This window comes from Eriocheir sinensis, chromosome 62 (genome assembly GCF_024679095.1).
Source record: "Eriocheir sinensis breed Jianghai 21 chromosome 62, ASM2467909v1, whole genome shotgun sequence".
Classification (NCBI taxonomy): Eukaryota; Metazoa; Arthropoda; class Malacostraca; order Decapoda; family Varunidae; genus Eriocheir; species Eriocheir sinensis.
The window spans coordinates 667,501-694,929 of record NC_066570.1 but is presented as its reverse complement, the minus strand read 5'-3'; the positions used below and the strand labels follow the sequence as shown (position 1 = coordinate 694,929).

Below are 27,429 nucleotides of genomic sequence, written 5' to 3'. Positions count from 1 at the left end.
CATCAAATTGATTGTCTTTGGCCGGTTGGTTGTGGTTTGCGGAAGGATTCGAACCCAGACTGCTTAGTTGCTAATTTCGCTACTAAACAACCACTCTTACTACTACTACTACTACTACTACTACTACTACCATCACCACAACCAATAACACAACCACTATCGACACAACTTTCCCGACTACCATTACCAACATTATCACCACCATCACCACCACCACCATCACCACCCCATCTTCACCACCCAACCATTATCACCACCATCAGAAACACCAACAGCAGCGATAAAAATGAGGTATTTCATTTTACTGCTTTCCGAATGCCGTTTCTCTCTCTCTCTCTCTCTCTCTCTCTCTCTCTCTCTCTCTCTCTCTCTCTCTCTCTCTCTCTCGCTCTCTCAAAGGAGCATCTGAGACCTCTTGACCGAGTTAGCCACGAGAGAGAGAGAGAGAGAGAGAGAGAGAGAGAGAGAGAGAGAGAGACGGACACAGACAGAGAAAGACACATACGCCTACCTAAAGACAATAGACAAAAAAAAAGAAAAAAAAGAAATGAAGAAAGAAAGAAAAAGCAAATAAATAAGAAGAAACACATACAAGAAAACGGAGACAAACATTCAGACAAACATAGAGAGACAGAAAATCAGAGAAAGAAAGAAGGAAAAAAAATAATAAATAAATAAATAAAAATAAAATAAAATAAAGAAGAAAAAAAAAAGGCCTTTGAGTCAGAGGAGAGTCAAGAACAACGAAGATTTATGTCGCCGTCGTCGTGGTGTGTCGCCGGAGGACTCACGGCTTCGGCCTCGGCTCGGGGACGCTCTTCGGAAAAACTGGAGGAACAAAAAAAGTTGATTTGCACCGGAATTTATGGTTTTTCCCCTTCGAAGTTTTGCCATCGAGTCGCTCCGCCTTGTCCTCCGCGGCTAAACGATGCTCTCTCTCCGTCCCTGATTCACAGTTTGGTGGATTCCTTTGTTCTTATCGATCAGGCTTTGTGTGTGCGAGAAAGTCAGGAGGCACTGGGTCTGCGTGGATCTGTTGGAGTGGATGGTGGATGAGCTGGTCTGGTCATACTGTCGTCCGTTTCTGGTCATACTTTCTGGTCTGGTCTGGTCATACTTTGTGGTCATACTTTCTGGTCTGGTCTGGTATGGTCTGGTCTGGTCTGGTCATACTTTTTGGTCTGGTCTGGTCTGGTCATACTTTCTGGTCTGGTCTGGTCATACTTTTTGGTCTGGTCTGGTCTGGTCATACTTTGTGGTCTGGTCATACTTTCCTTCGTTTGTGCTCTTATTTCTCCTTTGTTCCAATTTTTCTCTTCTCTCTACTTTTTTGTTTTTTTTATAGGGAAACATCGGAGGAGTCATCGGGTATACGAGACTCTAGGGTCCTCGGTGATTAGCTAAAAGTCTGGTCAAACTTTCCTTCGTTCCAATTTTTTCTACTTCAATTTAATTCTAAGCTTTTTTTTTTAGGGGAAGTCATCAGGGTCGAAGTGCATGAATGGATCTTAAAAATCTGTGAGTGCTGGGATCTCGTAGTGTTCTCTCCTGCATATCACTTTGTTTTACTTGTTCTTTTCCTTTTTACTCTTTCTTGGTCTTATCAGAGGTGAAAAATATAGCTACGGGCGTCTCTAGTCTTCAAGGGGGAGAGGGGGAAGGGGTATACTAGGATCTTAAGAATCTGTGAGTGCTGGGATCTCGTAGTGTTCTTTCCTGCATATCACTTTGTTTTACTTGTTCTTTTCCTTTTTACTCTTTCTTAGTCTTATCAGAGGTGAAAAATATAGCTACGGGCGTCTCTAGTCTTCAAGGGGGTGGGAAGGGTTATACTAGGATCTTAAGAATCTGTGAGTGCTGGGATCTCGTAGTGTTCTTTCCTGCATATCACTTTGTTTTACTTGTTCTTTTCCTTTTTACTCTTTCTTAGTCTTATCAGAGGTGAAAAATATAGCTACGGGCGTCTCTAGTCTTCAAGGGGGGGAGGGGGAAGGGGTATACTAGGATCTTAAGAATCTGTGAGTGCTGGGATCTCGTAGTGTTCTTTCCTGCATATCACTTTGTTTTACTTGTTATTTTCCTTTTTACTCTTTCTTGGTCTTATCAGAGGTGAAAAATATGGCTACGTGCGTTTATAGTCTTCAAGGGGGGGTGGGGGGGGTATACTAGTTCTCTTTGCTCTTCGTCTCACAAACTATTGACTTATCTACTCTTTTTAATCACTATGATAAAGGAAAGACTGATGATATGATATGATAGACAAAACTGATGACGATGAATGGAGAAAAGAGGAAATAAAAGTGAGGGAAATGAATATACGGAAGAATAAAAGAAAGAAAATTAAAGATGTGAATGGCAAACTATGATAAAGGAAAGACTGATAATATGATAGACAAAGACTGATGACGATGAATGGAGAAAACAGGAGATAAAAGTGAGGGAAATTAATATATGGAAGAATAAAAGAAAGAAAATTAAAAATGTGACTGGCAAACTATGATAAAGGAAAGACTGATGATATGATATGATAAAAACTGATGAGAGAAAAATAAATCATCTAGCTGACAGTAACACGAAACGAAGATAGAAAAAAATCCAGCAAGCAAAGTATAGAGATAAATAAATGCTTCACTAAGCAAGGGAGAAAACACGACTCGGAAAACAAAGTGCAAGAGAAAAAGTATGAATCAAATTACCGATAAAGTTTACGAAAGTCTTATTACACCAGCAAAAAGAATATACGACAAGAGATAAGACATAACCAGGAAAACAAAAAGCAGAAACTAGTAGAAATAAAAATCGTGTCCCCAGCTGGCGGCGTCACAAACGAATACAAACACCATTAATATACGTATCCTTCGGTAGCGGGAAAAAGGAACCAACATCTATACGAAAAACAAAAGAAAGTAGAACAGTAAATAAAGGAAAAGTTAATAAATAGATGACTTCTCCCCCCAACCAGTAATAAACGATTCCTTCGGTAGCGATTAACATAAAGGACGAGGAGGAGGAAGAGGAGGAGGCGCGGGTGTGTCCTATGAATAATAACGCGGCTTCCTTATCACACCATTACGTCCTTTGATTGTGTGCGAGGAAAGTCCGAAGCTCATCCAATTTTATATTCCAGTTTTCAGTGTCATCAAATTTTAGTCCCATCACTATTCTCAAAAAAATAATGATGTAGGAGTAAGATAAAAAAAAAAATCTTGCTTGCTCTACGCCTCCGCGGTGAAGGCGTTAGAGCCAATTTCACAGTCCAACACAGTGTCTTCGTAACAGCCCGAACCGAACTATAGAATCCCATACAATCCAAAACGGTGAGGTCTTCGATGCCACACTAAATACACAAGACTTTTCCCGTATAGTTTCATCAAATTTCTGAACTTAAATATAAACACCAGACACTATACAAGGACATTTCGAAGGCTCTGGTATTGGTTTGGGAGCTTACTAATCCATCATGGGGAACTGTGAAACTGGCCCTTAGCATCCCTGACTACGAATCTGTGGGTCTTGGTTCGAATCCCATCCTGGGCAGTCGGCGCGCACCCAACCCAGCTGTTTATTCTATCTTTCGGGCTAGCCGATATATGGGTGCTTGGGGAAACCTGCGGAAAGTAAACTGTGGTAACCTAGACGTCGGGTTAACTCCTTCGACTGCGGATTTCCTACCAGAAGACCTCACCAAGCTACAGGAATGGAGCAAAAAGTGTCTGCTACAATTCAATGAAGAAAAATGTAAAGTCCTGCACCCTGGGAGGAGATATCCAGCACACCAATACCACATGGGAAATACTCCAATATCTACCACAGAGCCAGAGAAGGAGCTGGGACTATATGTTACCAAGCTACCACTGAAGGCCAAATCCATGACAATCGCAGCACATTCCTCCCATTTTCTATGCAGTGTAAAACGAACACACTTCCCATTTTCTACGCAGTGTACAACAAACATGCTTTCCGTTTTCTTCTCAGCGTAACAGAATAGCTAGCTGGTAACTTAAATTCTTTCTCACGGCAAAAATATACAAACTCATAACCATAATTTCTCAGTAAGACAGGGCAAGTGGACACACACACACACACACACACACACACACACACACACACACACACACACACACACACACACACACACTCTAGCTCTTCCCCCCACCCCCCACAACCCCTTCCCCACTCCCGCACCTACATACCAATAAGAACGGAACATTGAAGCGCTATTTAGGGCAAACTCAGATTAGCAAAATTGCAATACCGCCGAGAGGATGACTTTTTGATAACTTTCTGTGTGTGAACTTTTCGAATTTCATATTTTGGCAATTTCATGAAGATGTTAAGCAGGGTAGGAAGTGGCGTTGAAGTTTGGAATGGAAGAGCCAATGGAGGAGGGGGGGAGGAAGGAGGAAAGGAAAGGGAGAGGAAGGAGGGAGGGAGGTGGAGAGAGAGAGTAAAGGAGAAAAAAAACAAAAGCAGAAGGAAGCAAGGAGAGGAAGGAACAGGAGAGGAGGAGAGAGGAAAGGAGAGGGAAAGAGACAAAGATTGGAGAGGAAAGGAAAAAGAGAGGAAGAAAAGAGAAAAGAGGAGAGAAGTAAAGAAAAGAGGCAAGAAAACAAGAGAGGAGAAGAGAGGACACGAAAGGAGAGGAAGGAAGGGAAAAAGAAGAGGAAAATAATTATGAAAACAATGAAAAGACAAACATATATACATAATTCACACACACACACACACACACACACACACACACACACACACACACACACACACACACACACACACACACACACACACACACACACACACACACACACGCCACAATACCATAATGGCGTGTATTTGGACTCGTTCTTGCTGCTCTTCCAAACTTCCCGTCCCAGAAGCTCCATAAATGTGCTTTGCTCCATTAACCCTTTGACTCCCATCGCCTCAGACTCCCCATTAATCTAGAGCCCAACCTGACGCCTCTCTCGCTCTCGCTCTCGCTTTTGCTTCTCTCTCGTTCTCGCTTCTCTTTCGCTCTCGCTTTCTCTCTTCCTTTCTCGCTCTCGCTTTCTCGCTCTCGCTTTCTCGCTCTTGCTTTCTCTCTCTCTCTCTCTCTCTCTCTCTCTCTCTCTCTCTCTCTCTCTCTCTCTCTATCTCCTCCTTTACTATATTTTACTATCTTATCTTTATTCTCTTTTTCTATCTTCTCTTTTATCTTATTTCTCTTTTATTTACTCTCTATTTTTTGGTTTTTATCTCTTACTGTTTTCTCATAATCTTAACTTTCATTTTAATCTCCTTATCTTTCTTTTTGTTCCTTTGCTGTCTTTCTCTCTGTACGCTTTCTCTCTTTTCTTTATTTTCTCTATTTCTCTTCATTCGTTCTCTTTATCTCTTATTTTAATCTGTTTCTCATTGCTCTTTTAATTTTTACTCTTTTTTAATCTCTTCACAATCATTACTCTCTTATCTTCTTGTCTATCATCTCTTTTTTCTTTACTATCTCTCTTATTCTCTTGTTTTCTGTCTCTCCTCTTTATCTTTTATCGCTGCGTCCTCTATTTCTTCCTATCTTTGCTTCGTGATATTTATTCTTTCATTTTATCCCATTCTCTTTCCTCTCTCGTTTTATTATATATCATTCTTTCTTTACTCTCATTATCCTCTATTTCCCTTTGTTCCTTCTCTTCATTCTTGTTTGTTTTAATCTCTTCCTCTCTTTGCTGTCTTTTAATTTTTACGGTTTTAGTTTAATTTCTTTCTTTTTACTCTTTCTCTTTTCTGCCTCTCTTTATTCTCTCTTCTTTATTCTCTATTTCGCTGTATGTTCTTTGTATATAATGTTTTTCTTATTTGTTTCTTCATTTTTACTTCTTTTTAATGTTTTCTCTTTACTCTTTCGCTTTACTCTTTCTTTTGTATTTATTTTTCTCTTTCTCCTTTTAAGTCTCCTTTCACACCTTCCGTCTCTCCTTTCCTCTCTTCCTCTCTCAGTTCCTTCCTCCATATACAATCCACTGTCCTCCTCCTCCTCCTCCTCCTCCTCCTCCTCCTCCTCCGTACGAGGACGTACAAGGAACGACTCAAGCGACTCAATCTCTTTACATTGGAGAAAAGACGCCTACGAGGGGATATGATTCAAGTCTTCAAGTATCTGAAAAAGTTCAATAACGTCGATTACTCCAAATTCTTTGAACTGCAAACCAACTCAAAAACTAGAAATAACGGTTTACCCATTCAGTCGAGTCGATGCAACACAGACATTGGAAGGAGTTTCTTTTCAAACCGAGTCATCCGCCACTGGAACAATCTTCCCTCAGAAGTAGTAAATGCGAATACCATCAACTCCTTCAAATACAGAATCGACCGTCATTTCGCTGCGTCGGGAGTAAACTGAATAACGAGGTGCTTTCATCTGCTCCTCAATATCGAGGTGCTTTCATCTGCTCCTCAAGCCCCAAGTGGCGGTCGAGCAGATTAAATCACCCAAGCGGGCGACCTCGTAATGAGCCAATAGGCTTTCTGTTGCCTGCATTTCCATGTTTCCATGTTTCCTCCTCCTCCAGTTATTCTTCCTCTTCCTCCTCCTCCTCCTCTGCCGTTAGGGCCCTCGCTGTCCCGATAAACTCTGGTCCAAGTGTCTTCTGAGAGTGGATATCACGAAGCCATGAACCCAACACAACTTTCGAGGTCAGTAGAGCGAACGCAGCCTCTCTCTCTCTCTCTCTCTCTCTCTCTCTCTCTCTCTCTGGGTAGGGTGAATCATCCCTCCTTCCATCCACCAACTCTTTCCCATTCTCCCTCCTTCACGCCCTGCCTCCCGTTCTCCTTTATCCCATTTTCTATTCCCGAAGGTATACTAAAAAGGGGCCTCGATCTCTTTATCTCTCCTCCCTTTTAACACTTTTTTTTTTTTCCTTTTCGATGGGGTGTTGAATGGATGCGTCGCTGGTGAGTCTCGTGTGATCACTCTTGTTTTCTTGGGTTTGTTTTCCTTACTTTCGTTGCCTTTATCTGCGTTTTTCCTTGATTCACAGAGGGAGCAAGATGAAGGAGTGTCGCGAAGATGTCAATGATCCATGCCCGGCCTTGAAGCGTCTCTGGAACCCGCCGGTAGGAAGGTAAGAAGCAGGGATGGAAGGAAGAAAGGACGGGAGTGAGGAGGGAATTGAGAAAGGAGGATAGGAAGGAAGAAAGGAAGGGAGAAAGGAGAGAAGGAAGGAAGAAAGGAAGGAAGGAAGGAAGGAAGGAAGGAAGGGAGAAAGAAAGGGAGAAAGGAAGGAATGAAGGAAGGAAGGAAGAAAGGAAGGGAGAAAGGAGAGAAGGAAGGGAGAAGGGGAGGAAGGAAGGAAAACAATATTCAAAAGCAAGGACAAAATTAAGGAAAACAGGGAACTTAAAAAAAGGTGATGGAAGGAAGGAAAGTAGATAGGAAGGAGGTAATGAAGCAGTAGATGAAGATAGGAAGGAGAGAACGCAGGAAACTGGAGAGACGGGAAATCTAAAAGAAGGGGACAGAAGAAAGAAAGACAGGAAAGAAGTAATGAAGGAAGGAAGGAAGGAGGGAAGGAAGAGAAGGTAGGGAATTGAAAAGAAGGGATGGAAAAGGAAAAGAAGGAAGGAGGGAGGGAGGGAAGGAAGAGACGGTAGGGAATTGAAAAGAATGGATGGAAAAGGAAAAGAAGGAAGGAGGGAGGAAGGGAAAGTAGGAAGGAAGGATGGAGAGAAAGCAGGAGGAAAGAATGAACCCAGAGTAATTAAAATGAAGGAAGGGAAGAATGAAGAATTACAAAGAAAGAAAGAGAGACACCAACCCTACCTACCTACCTGCCTATCTATATTCCTACCTACCCCTCCTTGCCCTTCCTTGCCTGCCTGCTTTCCGCGTTGGCCAGGCTGTTCGTGCGTCCTGCTCTTAACTTGTCACAATCTGGTTCGAAACAACGCGACGGAGGTGTTAGCGCCACTTATAGATATTGCCGGGGCGTCGGGGCTGCGGGAGGAGGAAGAGGAAGAGGAAGATTGAAGTTTGTGATGAAAGGGGTGAAATCGGAGAGGTGAGGAAGAGGAAGAAGAGGACGAGAGTGAGGAGGAAGAGGTAAAGGAAAAGGAAGAAAGGAGAAGGAAAAGGAAAAGGAAGAGGACGAGGAGGAGGAGGATGTGGTGGTGTAGACGAGGAGGACGAGGAGGAAAAAATAATAAAAGGAAAAAAATAATAAAAAAGAAAAAGAAAAGAAATAAAGAAAAAACAGAAGGAAAAAAGAACAACAAGAACAACAACAAGAACAAGAAAAAGAAAAAGACCAGTAAAAAAAATAATAAAGGAAGAAACACTTGCTTGAATAACAATATATAATCTTCCTAACAACCGACTCTTACGATACATTAACCCTTCAATCTGATCATAACTAATCCTCCTGTAGACGTGGAGGACTGAAAAAGGAGGAGGAGGAGGTGGAGGAGGAGGAGGAGGAGGAGGAGGTGAAGAAAAGGATGAATAGAAGGAGATGGAAAACGAGGCGATAGTGGTAAGCTAGGGGAGTACTAAAGCAAGGGGGAGAAGGGGAGGAAACAGTAAGCTATGATACAAGGGGCGCAAGTTAGTGGGAGAGTGACACTTAAGGGAAATCTAAAGTCCTTGATGGGGAGGAATGGAAAGGGCAAAGGGATGGGGAGAGAGCGTTGCAATTTTACGAGGTTGATAGGAGAGTAGAATCGAATATCAAGGAAGGAAAGGAGATGGAAGGGGTAGTTGAGTGATGCGTCGACAGATGGGGAGGAATGGAAGATAGTGGAAGGGGGGAGCAAAGAAGTGAGGAAGGGAGATTATAAGTGGAAGGCTGAATGTGGGAGCCGCTAATTGTGGATCCTCTTACTCACGGGGGAAAGAAAAAGAGGGAAAAAAAATTGAAAGTTGGGGAGGTAGGAAAGAGATAGTGGGGAGAAGAGGAAGACTGACTAAGTGGGGAGTAGTTAGTCGAAATGGGGAGGGGGAAAAATTGTGGATCCTCTTGCTCACGGGGGAAAGAAAAAGAGGGAAAAAAATTGAAAGTTGGGGAGGTAGGAAAGAGATAGTGGGGAGAAGAGGAAGACTGACTGGGTGGGGAGTAGTTAGTCTAAAAAGGGGAGAGGGGAGGGGAGAAAGTTTACAGGTGGGGAGGTGGAGAGTCAGGGAGGCAGGATGGTTGGGAGGTGGGAAGGGGAGAAGGGACAGAGAGAAGACGGAGGAATGGAGAGGTAGAGAAGGGAGGTGAATGGATGGTCCTGTAATCGGGTAAGTGTGTTCATATATTTTAGTGTCGTCCTGCGCTCGAACTTGAGAGTGAGGTTTAAGAGGGTTGAGGGGAAACAACGGTAATGGGACAAAATTCAGTAGTTCGATTAACATAATTTCCAAACTGTGGAGCAAAAAGACAGTCGGAAGGAAAACGGTTTGATATTATTTGTCAGGAAAGGAAAGTATTCTTAAAACGCCTACTCTGTGTTGGTTTTGCATATTTTGAGTCGGCCATGATCAGTAGGTGGGATATGTTGTTCTTGTGAAACCTTAACATACTCAGGACAGAGAGATTCACGATGTAATTCCTTCCCTGAGGCATTCAGTTTCTCCCTCTTTGCTTCTTCATCCTCTCCCTTCTCCCCTAAATTCACCCTTTCCTCCCTCCCTCCCTTGTACTCCCTCCATCTTCCTCCCTTCTCCCCTAAATTCACTCTCTCCTCCCTACCTCCCTCGTCTCTCCTCCATCTTCCTCCCTTCTCCCCTTCCTCCCTCCCTCGTATTCCCTCCATCCTCCTCCCTTCTCCCCTTCCTCCCTCCATCGTTTCCCCTCCATCCAGGTCTCCCCTCCCTACCACCCTTGCACTTTCTCTCCCTTCCTTCTTCCCTCGTTGCCTCTCCTTCCTCCCTTCTTCCGTATTGCTCCCCTTTCACCCTCCTTCCCTATTTGTTTTCCTCTCTTCCTCCCTCCCTCCTAACCCTTCCTTACTCCTCTCCCTTTTCTTAATTATTATCTCCCTCCCTCTTTCTCTCCCTCCCCCCTCCCCTCTTCCCTTCCTCCCATCTCCCCTCATTTCATTTCAATTCCTTTCAGCTCACTCATAACATTGGATAAGCCTTGTAAAAACACCCCATCATTGCCAGCCCTTCCCCTCCCCTCGCACCCCTAACACCCCATCACCCCTTCACCCCATCACCTCTTACATCATCACCATTCTCCCCCCCCCCCCCTCTGGCGCCATTACCTCACCACCACCATCACCACCACCACCACCCTTTCACCCCTTCCATCACCTTTGTCTAACACCACCCCTTACCCCTTACATCACCACTACCATCATCACTACCACCACGAACCCTTCACCACCACCACCACTCACCACCTCCACCACCCACCACCTCCACCACCACCACCTCCACCACCCAAGCTCGCTCTAAACGCAGCACCGCCGTCGAAATGGAGTTACAACCAAACGATAACAGACACTAATGGGATCAGGGCGACGCAAGCTAAACGGGGCAGGGGGGGGGGAAGGGGGTGGAGGGGCAGGTGGAGGGTGGTGCCATAAGGTGGAGTGGCGGGTGGAGTGGCGGGTAAGGGCGTGGACACGGAGCTTTGGTGGAGGAGGAGGAGGAGGAGGAGGTGGAGGAAGAGAAGGAGGAGGAGGAGGAGGAGGAGGAGGAGGAGGAGGTTAGGAAAACATGAGGCAATGGAAAATAATGAAGAGAAGGAGGAAAGAGAGAGAAGGGAGGAGGGAGAGGAGGGAGGAGAAGAAGAAGAAAGAGGAGGAGGGAGGAAGATGGAGAGAGGAGGAGGAGGAGGAGGAGAGAGGGTGGCGGTGAGCTTGTGCGTTGCGGTTGTCCAGCCCAGTTGTAGCTTTTTGAAGAGACAAAGGCTTCCCTCCTCCTTTTACTTCCCCTTCTGGCTTTCTTTCCCCTCCCCTAACCTTCCTTCACACGACTCTTCTCTTCTTTCCCTTAACTTTCCTTTCCTATCCTTTCGTTCCTCCCTCTAACTTACCCTCATCGTCCTATCCTTCCCCTCCTCCTCCTTTTACTTCCCCTTCTCGCCCTCTCTTTCCCCTTCCCTAACCTTCCTTCACACGACTCTTCTTTCCCTTAACTTTCCTTTCCTATCCTTTCCTTCCTCCCTCTAACTGACCCTCATCGTCCTATCCTTCCTCTTCCTCCTAACCCTTTCCTCTCCTCTAAGTTCCTCTTGTCATCCCTCCTCCTCCTCGTCAGTGTCTTCCTCTTCACTGTTTAATCTCCGCAACGCATTCTACTCATCCTCCTTCATCCCCTTCTCTTATGCCGTCCCTATGTCCTCCCTCCCTGTTAACATACGTGTCCTCTTGTCTCCATTACACATATCCCTTTATTTCCCTTTGTTTCTTCACTCGCTTCACATCCCTCTCCTCTCATCTCCCCTTCAAGTTCTACCTTTCTATCTCTTTCCCCTCCTAATTTTTTTTCATCTCGTCAACTCATCTCTCCTGCCTCCTGCCCTTCTGCCCTACCTTCATTACTTTCCCCAAATTATCCTCACAGTTTAGAATTCCATCCCTAGTCATCTCCCCTTCCCTCCCTTCACGCCCTTATCCTCTTCAAGTCCTAATCATAACCCTTCCCCTTTTCATATATTCCTTCCCTCCTTCTTAATCCACTTAACTTATTTCTTCCACATTTTCCAAACTTCATCATCTGCCCCCATTCCCCCCTCCCCCCCTTCCCCCACTTCCTACCTTCGAAAATAGGTAATTAAGCCTCACCTGTCTTTTAGGACCAGCAGTGGCACACCTGGGAGGGACGTCTTGTTACGGGGTCTATTTTTTAGTCAGCCTAATTAACCTGAAGAAGCGGAAAGGCTGTGTGGGGGAGAGGCGAAAACCAGGAAGCCGAAACCTGAAGACGTGGAGGTTTGGGAGCGATGACCAGACGTAAAGATTGAAAGTTAGTGAAGGTTAAGGAAAGCAGGTCAGCAGTTATTCATGACCAGAGCAGAGGAGAGGAGAGATAATGAGGGCTGGGAGACAAACAAGGACGAGGCTTTCCTCTGACCAATAGATACCAATAGATAGAGAAATTATGTGTGTTCTGGGGCGTGAGTGTTGAACTTTTGAGCTGAACTAATGAGAAGAATGAGGGTGGTTATGGAGGCTTAGAGAAGTTCGAGATGGAAGAGGAGGAGGAGGAAGAGGAGGAGAAAGGGAAAGCTAAAAGGAAAGAAGAGAAACTGTGGAAAGAAGGAGGATTAAGGGAAACTTGGAAAAAAGGAAGGAAGAAGGGAAACGAAGGAGGAAAGAAGGAAAACTGGGAAAAGAAGAAGGGGGATTAAGGGAAACTAGGAAAAAAGGAAGGAAGAAGGGAAACGAAGGAGGAAAGAAGGAAAACTGGGAAAAGAAGAAGGGGGATTAAGGGAAACTAGGAAAAAAGGAAGGAAGAAGGGAAACGAAAGAGGAAAGAAGGAAAACTGGGAAAAGAAGAAGGGGGATTAAGGGAAACTTGGAAAAAAGGAAGGAAGAAGGGAAACGAAGGAGGAAAGAAGGAAAACTGGGAAAAGAAGAAGGGGGATTAAGGGAAATTAGGAAAAAAGGAAGGAAGAAGGGAAACGAAGGAGAAAAGAAGGAAAACTGGGAAAAGAAGGAGGAAACAAGAAAAATGGGAAAAGGAGGAAACAAGGACAACTGGGAAAAGAGGAAACAAAGGTAAATGGGGATAAAAGAAGGAATTAAAGGAAACAGGAAAAATAATATGGAAACAAAGGAAACTGAAAAAGAAACAAATGAAAAGGCAAGGAAAAGAAAGGAAGAGGAGAAGAAAACAAAGAAAACTGAAAAAAGAAACAAAGGAAAATGGCAAGGGAAAGAAAGGAAAAGAAGGAAAGAAAAGAAAAGAAAAGAAAAGAAAAGGAAAGGAAGAGGAAAAGAAAACACACTCCTCCCCTCCCCACCCATCCTCCCCATCCTGCTTCCTTATACCCTCCCCCCCTCCTCTTCTCCCTTAGCTCTCCCCTTCTCCCCTTCTTCCCCTCTACCCCCCACCACCTCCCTGCCACCCCCTCTCCCCTGTCGAGTTTCCATTAGCTATGATGTAGTGTATGAGATAAGATAGCAGGGGTGACAGGGTGTGTATGTGTGTATGTGTGTGTGTGAGAGAGAGAGAGAGTAGATGGTGGATAAATGGATTCTCTCTCTCTCTCTCTCTCTCTCTCCCCCCCCCCTCCCCCATCTAGCACGTAACCTAATGGGAAATCGACTCGGAATTGATTCAGTTTTATCACCCAGGTAATTGGTCTGTCTGTTGCAGCGGGACACACCTGGGCGCCGCGCCGGGCTGCCGTTTTGGCCCCGGCGCGCGTAAGTCTGGTGTGAGGGTTGGCAGGCTGGACAGACGTGAGAGAGGAGAGGAGAGGAGAGGTGGAATGGAAAGTAGTACGTTAGACCTGTTTCAGACGTATCGACCTTTCTCCGTGCATTCCACCATGACCGCCGCCCCTACCCGCCAGCCTCCATTCTCATAATGTAAACTTTTGACAGTCTGGCACAAATCTCTGCTTTCAAAACTATCCTCCTACGGATTTTTTTCCTTCTGTCTGTACTTTTATATCAAATTTCATTTCCGGCCGACCTATCTGTGCTGTGGTACGCAGACACTGTTCTTCCCCTATAAACCTATCAACAGTCTGCTCTATCTCCCACCCTCTTTCTGTTATTCATCAATGATTTTTTTTCCAAAACAAACAGTCCATTCCACTCCTATGCCGATGACTCTACTCTGCATTACCCAACATGTGTTAACAAAAGACCAACATAAATTACAGGACGTTTGGCTGGGTGGGACTTAACCTCAGACCTTGCTATCATCTCTGGATGGGGCAGGAAAAATTTAGTCTTTCAATGCCTCAAAAAGTCAGTTTCTTCACCTGCTAACTCGACACAGCCTTCCAAACACCTATCCCCAATTCTTCGACAACACTCATCTGTTACTACCTTCTAACACAATATATACATTCTCGGTCTGTTCTTAACTCAAAATCTTAACTGGAAACTTCATATCTCTCGCGAAATCAGTCATAAGAAAGTAGAGATGATTGGCCGAGAGTTTCCATCTATCCACACTTCCCGTCGCTTCTTGCAGTGTGGCGACAGGAAGTTCTATGACGTGGGTTGAATGAACGCTGGTTAATATCTCCAACTTTTTATTCGTTTCATCATCTCAGAGAATAATATAAAGTTACAGAATACGAGATCGGTAATTCGTTTGCAAGATATGTGCGTATAAAATATAAAGCTTTCTCTATAGGGTTCAATAAGGTGTGGAGAGAGAGAGAGAGAGAGAGAGAGAGAGAGAGAGAGAGAGAGAGAGAGAGAGAGAGAGAGAGAGAGAGAGAGAGAGAGAGAGAGAGAGAGAGAGAGAGAGAGAGAGAGAGAGAGAGAGAGACTGACTTCCCTGACCACATTAATGCAAACTCAAACATTAATCATTTCAGCCAGTGAGGTCAGAGAGGGAACAATATTAGGCCATGTGGGGCATTTTTACACGGATCGCTATTTTACTTCGTCTTCAGGAAGTGTTCTAGACTCTACAAGCATACAAATATATAAAAATAGTCGTAGCATATTATGTACAGCGCTTGAAGTAAATATATTGAGCGACTTCGAATCTATACAATTTCGTTTCGTGAAAGTGAAACCACAACAGCTGACTTATCTATTGTTTAAGAGAGACCAAGGGCTGAACCAAACACATATATGATTAGATACCCCCAAAAATGCTGCTCCTGACGTGAGAATAGTTAGGAAAAGTGATAATCAAATGTAGCGCCAGGGATGTCTTGTTAGGAGAGGCAATATAAGTAAAGCTCTTCCACGGCTTACAAGTGAAAAGGGATGAGAAGGTAAAGATACTGACTAGTTCATTTGTTAGTTACTAGTAAAAGGGATGAGAAGGGAAAGATATCGGCTAGTTCATGTATTATAGCAACTAGCAAAAGGGGTGAGGAGATGAAGATATTGGCTCGTTCATGTATTATAGCAACTAGCGAAAGGGGTGAGGAGATGAAGATATTGGCTAGTTAATGTGCTATAATTACTAGTGAAAGGGATGATAAGGTAAAGATATTGGTTATAGTGACTGGATAGCATAATTGATATAGTGTTATTGGTGTTATTACTATTTTCATTTTCGCTGAGTTTGTTATATTGGTTCGGCTTTGTTACTGTTACCATCTGTTGTAGTTTCATTTTCACGCACAAATAAGTTTAACGAACATCTATTGACTTGAGTTGCTTGGTGTCTCATCCTCTAACTGGCTGAGGCACACTGCAACAACAACCTGGGAATCTTGTCCCTGCTGATATCAAGGAACACAAGAAGCACGGAGGAACACGAGAAGCGATAGAAGTGAATGAACTGAAGAGACGCGAAGAAGCGCGATGATAAAAGAAGCATAAAAAGCGCAGGAGGGAAGCTTTTGAACAGGACAACAAAACAAAGAAATATGGATGTTTTCACTCCCTTTTGACGTTCGTAACCTTGATAGGAAGAGGAGAATACAATGAACAAGGGACGCAAAGGGAAATGAAGATAAAAGAAGCATAAGAAGCGCAGGAGGAAATTTTTTGAACAGGTAAACAAAAAAATATTGAAATAAGGACGTTTTTTCACTCCCGTTTTACGTCTATAAGCTTGATATGAAAACACACACACACACACACACACACACACACACACACACACACACACATCATGCCCACTAAAATCATCATCACTACTGCAAACAGAGCAACTTATAAAGAAAATGAGAAAAGATTTGACACTACGAAGATTCCCATTCAAAAATATATTCCCCCAAACAATAACTATATAGTACATCAGCAGAGCAACTTAGAGAGAACAGGAAGGGAGGTTTTACACTATACGCAGAACACCATTCAGCAAGATTACATTACTGACGTGCTGAGAAAGGTTTATAGAAGACAAGCAAAACAAATTTAATGAAGAGTGAAAGGTTAAAGAGAACGAGCAAAACAAATTAAGAATGAAAGATTGAAGAGAACGAGAAAAACAAATGAAGAATGAGAAGTTGAAGAAGACGAAAAAAACAATGAGGGTTGAAAGTTTGAAGAGAACGAGAAAAACAAATGAAGAATGAAAAGTTGAAGAGAACGAGAAAAAACAAATGAAGGATGATGAAAGATTGAAGAGAACGAGCAAAACAAATGAAGGATGATGAAAGATTGAAGAGAACGAGCAAAACATATGAAGGGCAAGAAGCGTAATGTCCTGAGGTTTGAGTGAGTGAGACGCGCATAGAACAGACAGACAGATGGAAGGAGTCGGTATATTTCGTTGATAGGGTTGTGGTGAAGTCCGGATAATGGAGGGAAGGCCGGACGAGGCACACGGGAGGGACTCGGCTGCTCGATCCGGATGGCAACTCGAGTCCGGATAAATGAGTAATCTGTTTCTAAGTTACCTAAGCCTAAGTTTTGATTGTGACTTGGCAAATATATGTACTTTTTACACACACACACACACACACACACACACACACACACACACACACACAAGGGGGGAGGGGGTCCGACGAGGTTAGTGTAAGTGAGGGCGCCTGTGGAGGACTCTCAGCGTCGCCTGTTCCCGTTGTCAGGGTGGAAGAGGTCTGTAAGGAGGAACAACAACAGTACTTTAGAGAGAGACAGACATGCACGGCCGCCTCGGAGCGACCCACACAAGGCCGCCAAGGGACACAAAGGGGACAGTCACGCTGAAAGAGGGAGAAACATCTAATTATACCTCCTTTACGTAATGTTCTAAAAGGAAACTTGGGACTAGAAGAAAATCCATATCAGTCACGCTAAAAGAGGGAGAAACAGCTAATTATACCTCCTTCACGTAATGTTCTAAAAGGAAACTTGGAACTAGAAGAAAATCCATATCAGTCACGCTAAAAGAGGGAAAAATAGTTAATTATACAGCCTTTGTGTAATGTTCTAAAAGGAAACTTGGGACTAGAGGAAAATCCATATCAGTCACGCTAAAAGAGGGAGAAATAGCTAATTATACAGCCTTTGTGTAATGTTCTAAAAGTAAACTTGGGACTAGGAGGAAAGCCATATCAATCACGCTAAAAGAGGGAGAAATAGCTAATTATACCTCCCTTACGTAATGTGTTAAAAGTAAACTTGGAACTAGGAGGAAAGCCATATCAGTCACACTAAACTGATACGCAAGGTTTTAAGTCATAATGAAGAAATATGAATTTGTTGAAATGCCAACTTACAGACTACCGTACCTAAAAGAAATTAAGTTCAACATCTCTATCCAGAAGTACATACAGACAGATAGACAGACAGACAGACAGACAAACTAACAAAAGTATTCATAATCTGTCCATAACCATACAGACACACAGGCAGAAAGATAGACAAGATACACACACACACACACACACACACACACACACACACACACAGAGCGCCACCAGCCTCAGCCACCACCAAGGAAGGAGGAGGCGGCGGCGTTGGGGAAGACAGAAGCGGAGGGGGCAATTCACAGAAGCAGGGCGCCCATACCGAACACTTTGCGGTAGTTGGAGTAGGCGCAACACGTGTCGTAGATATTGCAGCACAGTTTGTGTTGGCTCGGCGTTAGCAGGCTGCAGTACGAGTAATTGCAGACCCTCTCCTGACTCTTCACCAGTCTGCAATGGAAGAAACAGTTATTGTGGTTGTATATAGTAGTAGTGGTGGCTGTGGTGCTGTTGGGGTTGTAGGAGGAAGAGGAGGGAGCGTTGGAGGTCGATGTAGAGGAATAGAAGGATTGGGAGAAAGAGGACGAGAACTATTAAGGGAAGAAGTAGGAGTAGATAACAATGATAGTAGGATGAGCAGCATTGGTAGTAGTAGTAGTAGTAGTAGTAGTAGTAGTAGTAGGAGGAGGAGGAGGAGGAGGAGTAGTAGTTCCATTCCCCTCCTCCCTCCTTATCAAAACTTACTGGTCATTGTAGCTCGTCTTCATGAGGTCCACGCCCCCATCCAGCAGCTGTATGGCGGGGCGGGGCTGGGGCGTGGAGAAGCGGGGGCGGTGGTGGTGGCGGTGCGGGTGGTTGTTGGTGTCGTGGTGGTCGTGGCTGTGGCGGGTCAGGGACAGGCTTGGGGGGTGGCGGGAGAGGCTGCCGTCCTCACGAAGCCGCATTGGCCTGAGGAAGAATGGATCAGTGAACAAAAGATAAACGAATGAAAGATAAATAAATAAATAAATAAACAACGTCGCCCGGAAAGAAAGAGAGAGAGAGAGCAAGATTAAGTAAAAAGTAATACATAGACAAGTATACATAGACAGAGACAGACAGACAAACAGACTAGCAGACAAACAGTGACATACCGGCTGACTGACTGACTAACTGATTTACTGAGTAGCTGATTTATTGACATTATTACTATTATTATTATTATTATTATTATTATTATTATTATTATTATTATTATTATTATTATTATTATTATTATTATTATACACACGTTGGCTGACTGCTTGACTGACTGACTGACTAATTTTCTTATTGACTGAATATATGATGGACTGACTGATATCTGAATGACTGACTAAGAACTGACTGACTAGGGAGACATACTTTGGCGGGCCGACGTAGATGTCTCTGTGTGAGAAGGTGATGGTTGGTGGCGGCGGCGGCGGCGTGGGCGGCGGCGGGGGGGTCTCGGCTACCTCGTGGGACTCCAGGTAGGCGAAGGGGTCTGCTGAGAGGGACAGGTGTGTTAATCCGGCAAATGTGACTAATTCGATCGTTTTTTCTTGCATCCTAATCTTCCTTCAATTCAACGGGAGAACCATGTTGAGTTTTTTTTTTCTTTTCTTTTTAATTACGTTTCACCCTCAACCTGTCCTCAGCTATTACATATAAAAAATCGATTATCCTGTACCATACCAGGTTGACATGCTGGGTAACAGGACAGGTAAGGCATGCTCGCCCATTCGGCCTGTCACTCCAAATATTACTCGTACCAGGAATAAAATGCCCATGTTACAAGTTACAAGCTCTCCCTTCATCTCTCATTCCATTGTGATGAATCCGAACTGTATCATTTGCTAGATCCCTTTCCCTACCTATGCCCATGTTACAATTTACAAGCTCTCCCTTCATCTCTCATTCCATTGTGATAACTCCGAACTGTATCATTTGCTAGATCCCTTTCCCTACCTATGCCCATGTTACAAATTACAAGCTCTCCCTTCATCTCTCATTCCATTGTGATGAATCCGAACTGTATCATTTGCTAGATCCCTTTCCCTACAAGGTCTGATTTCGGGCTAATGGCTATACATCTAACGTTATTTTTTTTCGTCAGTAAGAGTGTGGTGCAAGTAGGCATAGGAAAAGTCACCTGAATTGTGGTTTTCTAGTTGGTAATAAATCTTAGTGAGGGAAAACCTATAATGTGCCTAAAAGAAACTGCAGTAACGGAGAGTAAGTAAAGAATGAGTTGTCTAGCTACGCCTCTGTCGGTTATGTAAAGGCTTGAGCTAAGAGGCGCTTCAGGATGCGTAAAAGATTAATTAATTTGTCTGGAATAACATCCTCACTAGCATGTGTGATAAGGAGACACAAGAAACGTTTGTAATCAGAAAGGAAACAACCGAGCATCGCATCACCTCTTAACATAAAACACCCTTGTATCAAAACATCCGAACCACCACCACCACCACCATTATCACCGTCACCACCATATCCTGTCGCCGTCAACACCACCACCACCACCATCACCACCATATTACCCCTTCCACCACCACCACCACCACAACCACAATCACAACCACTACCCCTCAGTCACTAACACCACAGTCCCCCGACCACCATCACCTCCCTTAATACCACCACCACCTACCACTCACTACCACCATCCCTACCATCACCACCACCACCCACCTTTCTTCTTGTACAGCTCGACGTAGGCGCAGCATTGCATGTAAGCGTCACAGCACTGGTCCTGTTGGTTGAATGACATCACGGCGCAAAATCTCATGCGGCAAAATTCGTCACCCCAGCTCGATCTCCCTTCCCTGCGGACCGAAAAGAGGAATTAGCAGGAGAACTAAAATGGAAAAATGAAAAAGAATGAAAAAGATAAATTAGCAGAAATAGGTAAATGAAGAAAAAATGAAACAGCAGAAGTAGGGAAATGAAAAATGAAAAAATGAAAAAAAATGAAAAAGATAAATTAGCAGAAATAGAAAAATTAAGAAAAAATGAAACAGCAGAAGTAGGGAAGTGAAAAATGAAAAAATGAAAAAAATGAAAAAGGTAAACTAGAAGAAATAGAAAAATTAAGAAAAAAAATGAAACAGCAGAAGTAGGGAAATGAAAAATGAAAAAAAGAAAAAAAATAAAAAAGATAAATTAGCAGAAATAGAAAAATGAAGAAAAAATGAATCCGCAGAAGTAGAGAAATTAAAAATGAAAAAAAAAAAAAAAATTAGCAAGAGAAGAAAGTTGTTGTACACTGGCAAAACACTACAAAGGAAATGCTAGGCCGAGAAAGAATTATCAGTAGAAATATGTGTAAGGAAAGTAGGTTGACATACACTGCAGAGGGAAGAAAGGCTGGCCCATTAGTGCATTAGCGAGTGCATACAGGAGAGCCACACCGATGTACTACAATTAACGGGAGACAAACACAATACGTTAACCTGAATAAGACAGGTTAATTAGCGTTTATTTAATGAGAAACGCTGACGAATTAATTACCCTGAATACAACACAAGAGTTAGCGTGTTTATATAAAGGGAAACTCGGAATATGAAGTAATTAACCCGTGGATTTGTTTCTAAAGTGTATTATCGGACTTACCTGCGTATACTAAAAGGTAAACTATGACAAAAGTAATGCATGCGTTATTTGCCCATGAGGTTCTAAAGGCACATTTAGCTGATAAACATGTACAGATCATTTCCACTCGTGTGTGTAAGATCGACAGATTATCAACACTTGTGGAAAGACTAAAGTTAACATTTTATTCTTTATTTTCAGGCGGCGTGATGTTCTGAACGATCCCAGCACTCACAACGCACAGGAAAGCGAAGATTATAAGGTAAATTCTCGGCCTCATTGCTCTCATATTTTTTGTACCTTTCATTTGAGGCACGTGAGGCGATTTTTTGCTATTTATTTATTTTTTAAGGGGTGGGCTAAGTTTTACTCGTCACCTTAATTCTAGTGCTAAGTTTCTAGGTGTGATTTTAAGTGTGTTTCTAAGGTGTATTGTGCCCAAACTTTTTTTAAGGGGCGGGCTAAGTTACCCGCCGCCTTGATTCTAGTACTAAGTTTCTAGGTGCGTTTTTAAGTGTGTTTCTAAGGTGTATTGTGCCCAAACTTTTTTTAAGGGGCGGGCTAAGTTACCCGCCGCCTTGATTCTAGTACTAAGTTTCTAGGTGCGTTTTTAAGTGTGTTTCTAAAGTGTATTGTGCCCAAACTTTTTTTAAGGGGCGAGCTAAGTTACTCTCCGCCTTGATTCTAGTACTAATTTTCAATGTGAGTTTCTAATGTGCCCAAACTTTGCTTCATAATATCCCGGGTCGGTTAAATAAAGTATCGTCACCCTATTATGAAAAGTAGGTGTTCATAAATTACTGAAGTGAAAACCAATCGTATGAAAAAAGAAATCTAATCACTTATGCTCAGCGCTGCACATTAGGTTGTCTCCTCGTAATGAAAGCGTTTAGCGACGATAATTATAATGATAATAATAAAGAAATAAAAGAGAAAGAACTAGTAGAAGGAGAAGAACTAGAAGAAGAAGAAAGAAGTAAAAGAAGACATGAAGAGGAACAATAACCAGGAGAAGAAGAGTAAAAGGAGAACTAGAAGAAGGCAAAGACAACAACGGGGAACAAGAACAAGAACAAGAAGAACAAGTACACTGCTTTTTATAAATTAGTATATTACATCAATGATCTGAACACAGGCATTAATAGTGATGTCAGTAAGTTCGCAGACGACACAAAGCTTCCAGGCTCTCCAAACGGGTCTACTCTAAATGGTCGGCCCCAGCGCGTATCCACTCGACCAGATCCTGTTTTCAGTGACGCCATTTGTTACTTTAGCAGCGGCACGGTGGATCATGAATACAAAGCAGCTATTACATGTATGGTGGATGGCTGGCTGGCGGGCGCGTGTCAAACAAAGCCCAAACAAATTAGTGACATTATTCCCCAGCTGGTGCCAGAATCCAGCGTCCGCCACTTCATTCCACTTGTATTGATCGTAATGGACTGATTCAAACTTAATGGAGTGACTAAACGTAATGCACTGACTAAACCCTAATGCTGCTTCTGTGTGTTAGCGGATGCCTGTCTTCATTGGACGGACGCAGGTAATCATTTTTTTACGACAGTCGTTAAAAGCGTAATATACTTTGGAACGACATCGTCAACGGACTTAATGCTGCAGGGGAGAGAAAGGGTGGGAGGGAAGGAGCTGGAAAGGAAATAGGGAAGGGTGCGAGCTATGGCAAGGAGGAGAGGGAGATGGAAAAAGTAGTTAAGGGTTTAGGGAAAGGAAAATGAAACAACGAAAGGAAAATAAGTCTTGCTATGGACTAAACGAAGATGAGCAATTACCCAAAAAGAAACTCGCTGAATGAAAACAACCAAAGACATAAGGAGACATATTTCAAGCTGAAGGGAAGCATAAAGTAAACCTGGAATTAAGAGAAAAGGGGAAAATATTACGAGGGAGAGAGGGAGCGAGTGGAAAAGGAAATATGGAAAGGAAGGAGAGGGTGTGAGCTAAGGAGAGGAGAGGAGAGAGAGGGAGAAGAGAAAAAGTAGTTGGAGATTAAGAAAAGAAAAGGGAACGGAAGAAAAGTACATCTTGCTATGGAATAAAAGAAAACGAGGGATGACTCCAAAAAGAATCTAGCTGAACGTAAAAAGCAGAAAACACAGTGGGGAGGAAATTGGGAAGGGTGCGAGCCATGACAAGAAGGAGCAGAGGAAGAAGGGAAAAAAAAAAAAGTTGAAAAAGTTAGGGAGGGGAAAAAGAAACAAGGAAAGGAAAATAAATCTCACTGTGGACTGAAAAAAAAATATTACCCCAAAAAATAATCTAGTTGAAAGGACGGAGCAGCAGACATATTGGAACAGAAATTTAAATAAAGCCAACGAAAATCACCAAATAAAACATAGGAACATGAAAGAGAAGAAAACATCATGTGAGTAAGTTTATAACCCTAAAAAGAATTAAAAACTAAATATAAAAGCAAAGTATCTGGGTATCTCCACCAGTATATGGTTTGAAGATGAGATGAAGGCGGGTATTGCAAGACACTTTCGGTTCTCACATCACCTATTTCTAAAGATCAAAGGGGGGATCAATCAGGTTCTAATAAGGGTATTTTTAGGCTCAGGGTACAGAAGAAGGGTCAAACTACCACCAGGGTCATAAAACTACCCCTGGAAATCCTCACAACTCCTACGAAAGCCTCTTCAATTATGTGTTCTTAGGGGGCGATATGTCTTTTAATACGACCCGAAGTCTTTACGGGGATGCGAGATAAGGGATGCTGGGGAAACACAGACACGAAGACGAGGGTGAGAGAGGGCGAGGAGGTAGATAATGAAGGTTTAAGAGATAATAGCTTTGAAAGAGATGAGACAGAGACGCTGAGAGAAGGAGGCAAGTTGGGGATGGCCAGAGGGTGAGATCATAATTATGGATGCTTCAAGGGATGGACATTCGGGGATAACCTGTATAGAAGAGATAGGGATGCTGGGGAAGGCCACGATTTATGTAAGAGTGTCACGGATGTCCTCTCAAAGTGTTTGTGTCTTGGAGAGAGAGAGAGAGAGAGAGAGAGAGAGAGAGAGAGAGAGAGAGAGAGAGAGAGAGAGAGAGAGAGAGAAGAGAAGAGAAGAGAAGAGAAGAGAAGAGAAGAGAAGAGAAAGAAAGAAGAAGAACGAAAAGAAGGAAAACAATAATAATAATAATAAAAAGAAGAAGAAGAAGAAGAAGAAGGCCGAAAAGAAGAAAAAAACAATAATAATAATAATAATAATAATAATAATAATAATAATAATAATAATAATAATAATAATAATAATAATAATAATAATAATAATAATAATAATAATAGTTCCCTTTCGTTTTCATTTATTTTTTTAATTTGCATTCATTACGCCTCTGAACTAGTCTCTTCCTTCGGTACCCCACCCCAGGATACATCCAACCAGGGCGCGTAAACACCGTAGAGTTGGAATAATTGATCGCGGATTCGCCCATTTGTGCGAAACTGACAACAGATGGACAATTGGGTCAACAGAAGGTCAACTCAGGGACGGGAAAGGGACCCAAGGGAGTAAACAAGAGAGAGAGAGAGAGAGAGAGAGAGAGAGAGAGAGAGAGAGAGAGAGAGAGAGAGAGAGAGAGAGAGAGAAGAGAAGAGAAGAGAAGAGAAGAGAAGAGAAGAGAAGAGAAGAGAAGAGAAGAGAAGAGAAGAGAAGAGAAGAGAAGAGAAGAGAAGAGAAGAGAAGAGAGAGAGAGAGACTGATGGATAATGCTCGTAGGAGGACCTTTGAACAGGCACCGACGGCTGTTGTGGTATCTGAAGGGCCACTTGGAGGACTCGTATATTAGGGCGCGTGAGATGGAGGACGTGTGTAGGGCCTTGGAGGTAGGACTCACGTGTATTCCTCGGCGGGGAGAGCGGCGTGGAGGAGGGACGCCAAGAGGAGAATTGTGGCCTGGTTAGGAATCATAGCGAAGGCTTGGCGGGGGTGAGGATGCTGTGGTGGGCTTGTGGACACGACCTGCAAGAAATATGGGTTGTTGTTGTTGTTTATGGTTGTTTATTGTTCGGTAGCGGCAAAAGACACATGGTAAAAGCTAAATGTGTTGAATAAAAATTCCCGCAAAACCCCGATCCCCTTAATACACAGAGGATGATCAATGCTGAATAGATAATGACACTCCTCCAAATGACACGACACTCACGTCTTTAAAGAATCAATTCGTAGGAAATCGGAAATAAAGTGGAAGGAAAACTGCATTGATGGTGATTGGCTGGGGTAGTAAGATGACGGTTGCTGGGTGGTGGCGATATGGGTGGTGGGGGAACCGTGATTAGGGAGATATTGGTTGATATTATAAGACACTCTCGCTTTTCACATCAACCATTTCTAAAGGTCAAAGAGGGGGTCAGTCGGGTTTCAATGGGTGTTTCTTCAGGTTCACGGTACAGAAGAAGACTCACACTACCACCAGGGTCATAAAACTACCCCTGGAAATGCCCACAACTCCTACGAAAGCCTTGTCAAATACGTGTTCTTGGGCGGCGATATGTCTTGTGATGCGACCCATTGTGTTGCTGCACGGAAATGTTTAAATTGTAGGTGTTTGGTGAGCAGCGGCGGTGACAGGGAAGGTTATACAAGTGACGGGGTGGCAAAGGGAGTGGATTGGTGGTGTGGAAGTGATCAGTAGGTGAGGGGAACATATGCCTTAGATTATTAAAAAGTGTGTGTGTGTGTGTGTGTGTGTGTGTGTGTGTGTGTGTGTGTGTGTGTGTGTGTGGCTACAACTTGCAGTCTGTTATGTCACCGCGTCTAATAAATCTAATATATTCAAGAGGTGAGTGAAAGCAAACAGGAATTTCTCTCTCTCTCTCTCTCTCTCTCTCTCTCGGTTACTAATTATACTTTGATTGATTCGAGACAGCACGTGCCTGACTCCCCCCCACCCCTCTTCCCCCTCCCCCTCCCCTCATTCCCCCCTGACCCTTTGTGTTGGGGAGGTCACTCGGTCCTGCCCCAAACACCAAGTGACCCTTTGACACCCCACCCCCCCACCACTACCACCTACAGCACCCCTACCCACCACCCCTGTCACCCCTATCGCTAACCTCAGCTCCCTTTCCACCACCCCAGTCACTACCCCTGTTACTGTAACCACTCCCTTACACCCCTCACTCCCTCACACCTCCCTCACTATACTGTCACCACCCCTATCACTACCCCCTTATCATAACCCTATTCCTATCTCCCCTGCTCCCACCCCAGTAACCAAATCTATCAACTTTCCTCATCTCCCAACACCCTATCACCCCAGTCTCTCTCACCCCCCCACATCCCCACCAGTACTCTACATCACCCTACAGTCCTACACCCTAATCTCCCACCCTCGTCATCTCGAACACCCCATCACCCTAACCTCACCCCGCTGTAACCCCTGATCTCCCCACCTCAACCCCTATCAACCTCTGCCACTTACAACTCACCCTATCATCACTAACATCACTATCATCACCACAACTATACCACTTTTAACTCCACCACTAGCAACTCCACTACAATCACTCCACCATGACCTCCATTATACCTGTCGCTTTCGTCTCCACCACTAACTCCACTTCTATCACTCCACCACCACCAATCTTCAACACCACCCTCACCGCTGCCAATCTCCATCACAAAACACCCTAATCCCTCACCCTCGCCGCCCCGACACCATAACATCACCCTGGAGTCCCAATTATCCGTCTACCTCCCTCCCATCACCACCATCACTACCACCCTGTCCCCTGCCTCTGTTCCTCTGTTATCACCACCCCTGCTACTGTTCAAACCCCCACCACCACCACCACCACCCTTGTTACAGTTCACCTCCCATAACATCAAAAGTGACACCTCCATCAGCACCCCACCTCACACGTTCCTGTATGGTCCACGATTTTCCGCAGGTGAGAAAGCAAAATGTGTGTGTGTGTGTGTGTGTGTGTGTGTGTGTGTGTGTGTGTGTGTGTGTGTGTGTGTGTGTGTCCTGGCCTATTCACTTTCTTCCCTTTTCCACTTGTGTGTCTCCATGTCTGTCGGCCTTTGTCTGTGCTTGCCGTGCCTCCAAAGAGAAGCGTGGAGACAAATTCGTTAAATAAAGACAAATTTAGCGGAGGAACGGACCCTTTGAAGCCTCCGCCGCGCGTGTATCCTCTGACCCTGAAGGCCGAGTGTTTGCCCCCGACACCCCGGCGCAAGGCGAACAACGAGGCCTGTCCCCGCCCATTGTGTGTGCCCCGGGCCACATTCCTGCTCTCCGGAATGGTGGGTGGACACAATGGGGAAGCGCCGCTCGGCCCCTCCCGTGCACACAATGACGCCGGCGCTGAAAAGGCCAACGAGAAGCCAACTCCGTCAGTCAGTCATCACATTCACTCAGTCAGTAACATTCAGTCAGTCAGTCAGTCCTCTAGCCTCAACCCGCTACTATGAGGGAGAGCGATTGACACTGGTAAAAGAGAGAGCGACTGACACGAGCTGGGTTGCGCGACCTGTGTCTGTCCCGCGAGTTAAAGGTAAACGCGAGGGATTCCGTACTCTCCCGAGCGTGAGGGACAGGTGAGCAGCGTTACCTGTATGCGGGACGCGGCACAGGGGGAGGA

The 27,429-nt window shown here is 44.0% G+C and overlaps 1 protein-coding gene and 1 long non-coding RNA gene across 4 annotated transcripts in view; one reads left to right on the top strand and one right to left on the bottom strand.

Annotated features, from left to right (window-relative positions):
* The first annotated feature begins 13,198 nt into the window (after nt 1-13,198).
* LOC126986587 (uncharacterized) lies at nt 13,199-16,247 on the top strand. Its single transcript, XR_007739827.1, has 2 exons — nt 13,199-16,136; nt 16,178-16,247. It is a non-coding gene; the product is annotated as an uncharacterized LOC126986587 (long non-coding RNA).
* Nucleotides 16,248-16,509: 262 nt separating this feature from the next.
* Nucleotides 16,510-27,429, bottom strand: part of LOC126986586 (uncharacterized) — a 12,033-nt gene continuing 1,113 nt past the window's right edge. For 2 of the 3 annotated variants that reach the window (XM_050842849.1, XM_050842850.1), the window contains exons 2-7: nt 24,681-24,805; nt 19,929-20,062; nt 18,618-18,741; nt 17,979-18,182; nt 17,557-17,684; nt 16,510-16,643 (exon numbers count right to left, since the gene is read on the bottom strand). In XM_050842849.1, coding sequence (XP_050698806.1) covers nt 16,606-16,643; nt 17,557-17,684; nt 17,979-18,182; nt 18,618-18,741; nt 19,929-20,062; nt 24,681-24,754 — 702 coding nt within the window. In that variant the 5' untranslated portion in view covers nt 24,755-24,805 and the 3' untranslated portion in view covers nt 16,510-16,605. The remainder of the gene's footprint in view (nt 16,644-17,556; nt 17,685-17,978; nt 18,183-18,617; nt 18,742-19,928; nt 20,063-24,680; nt 24,806-27,429) is intronic. The other variant, XM_050842851.1, reaches the window with a different exon arrangement.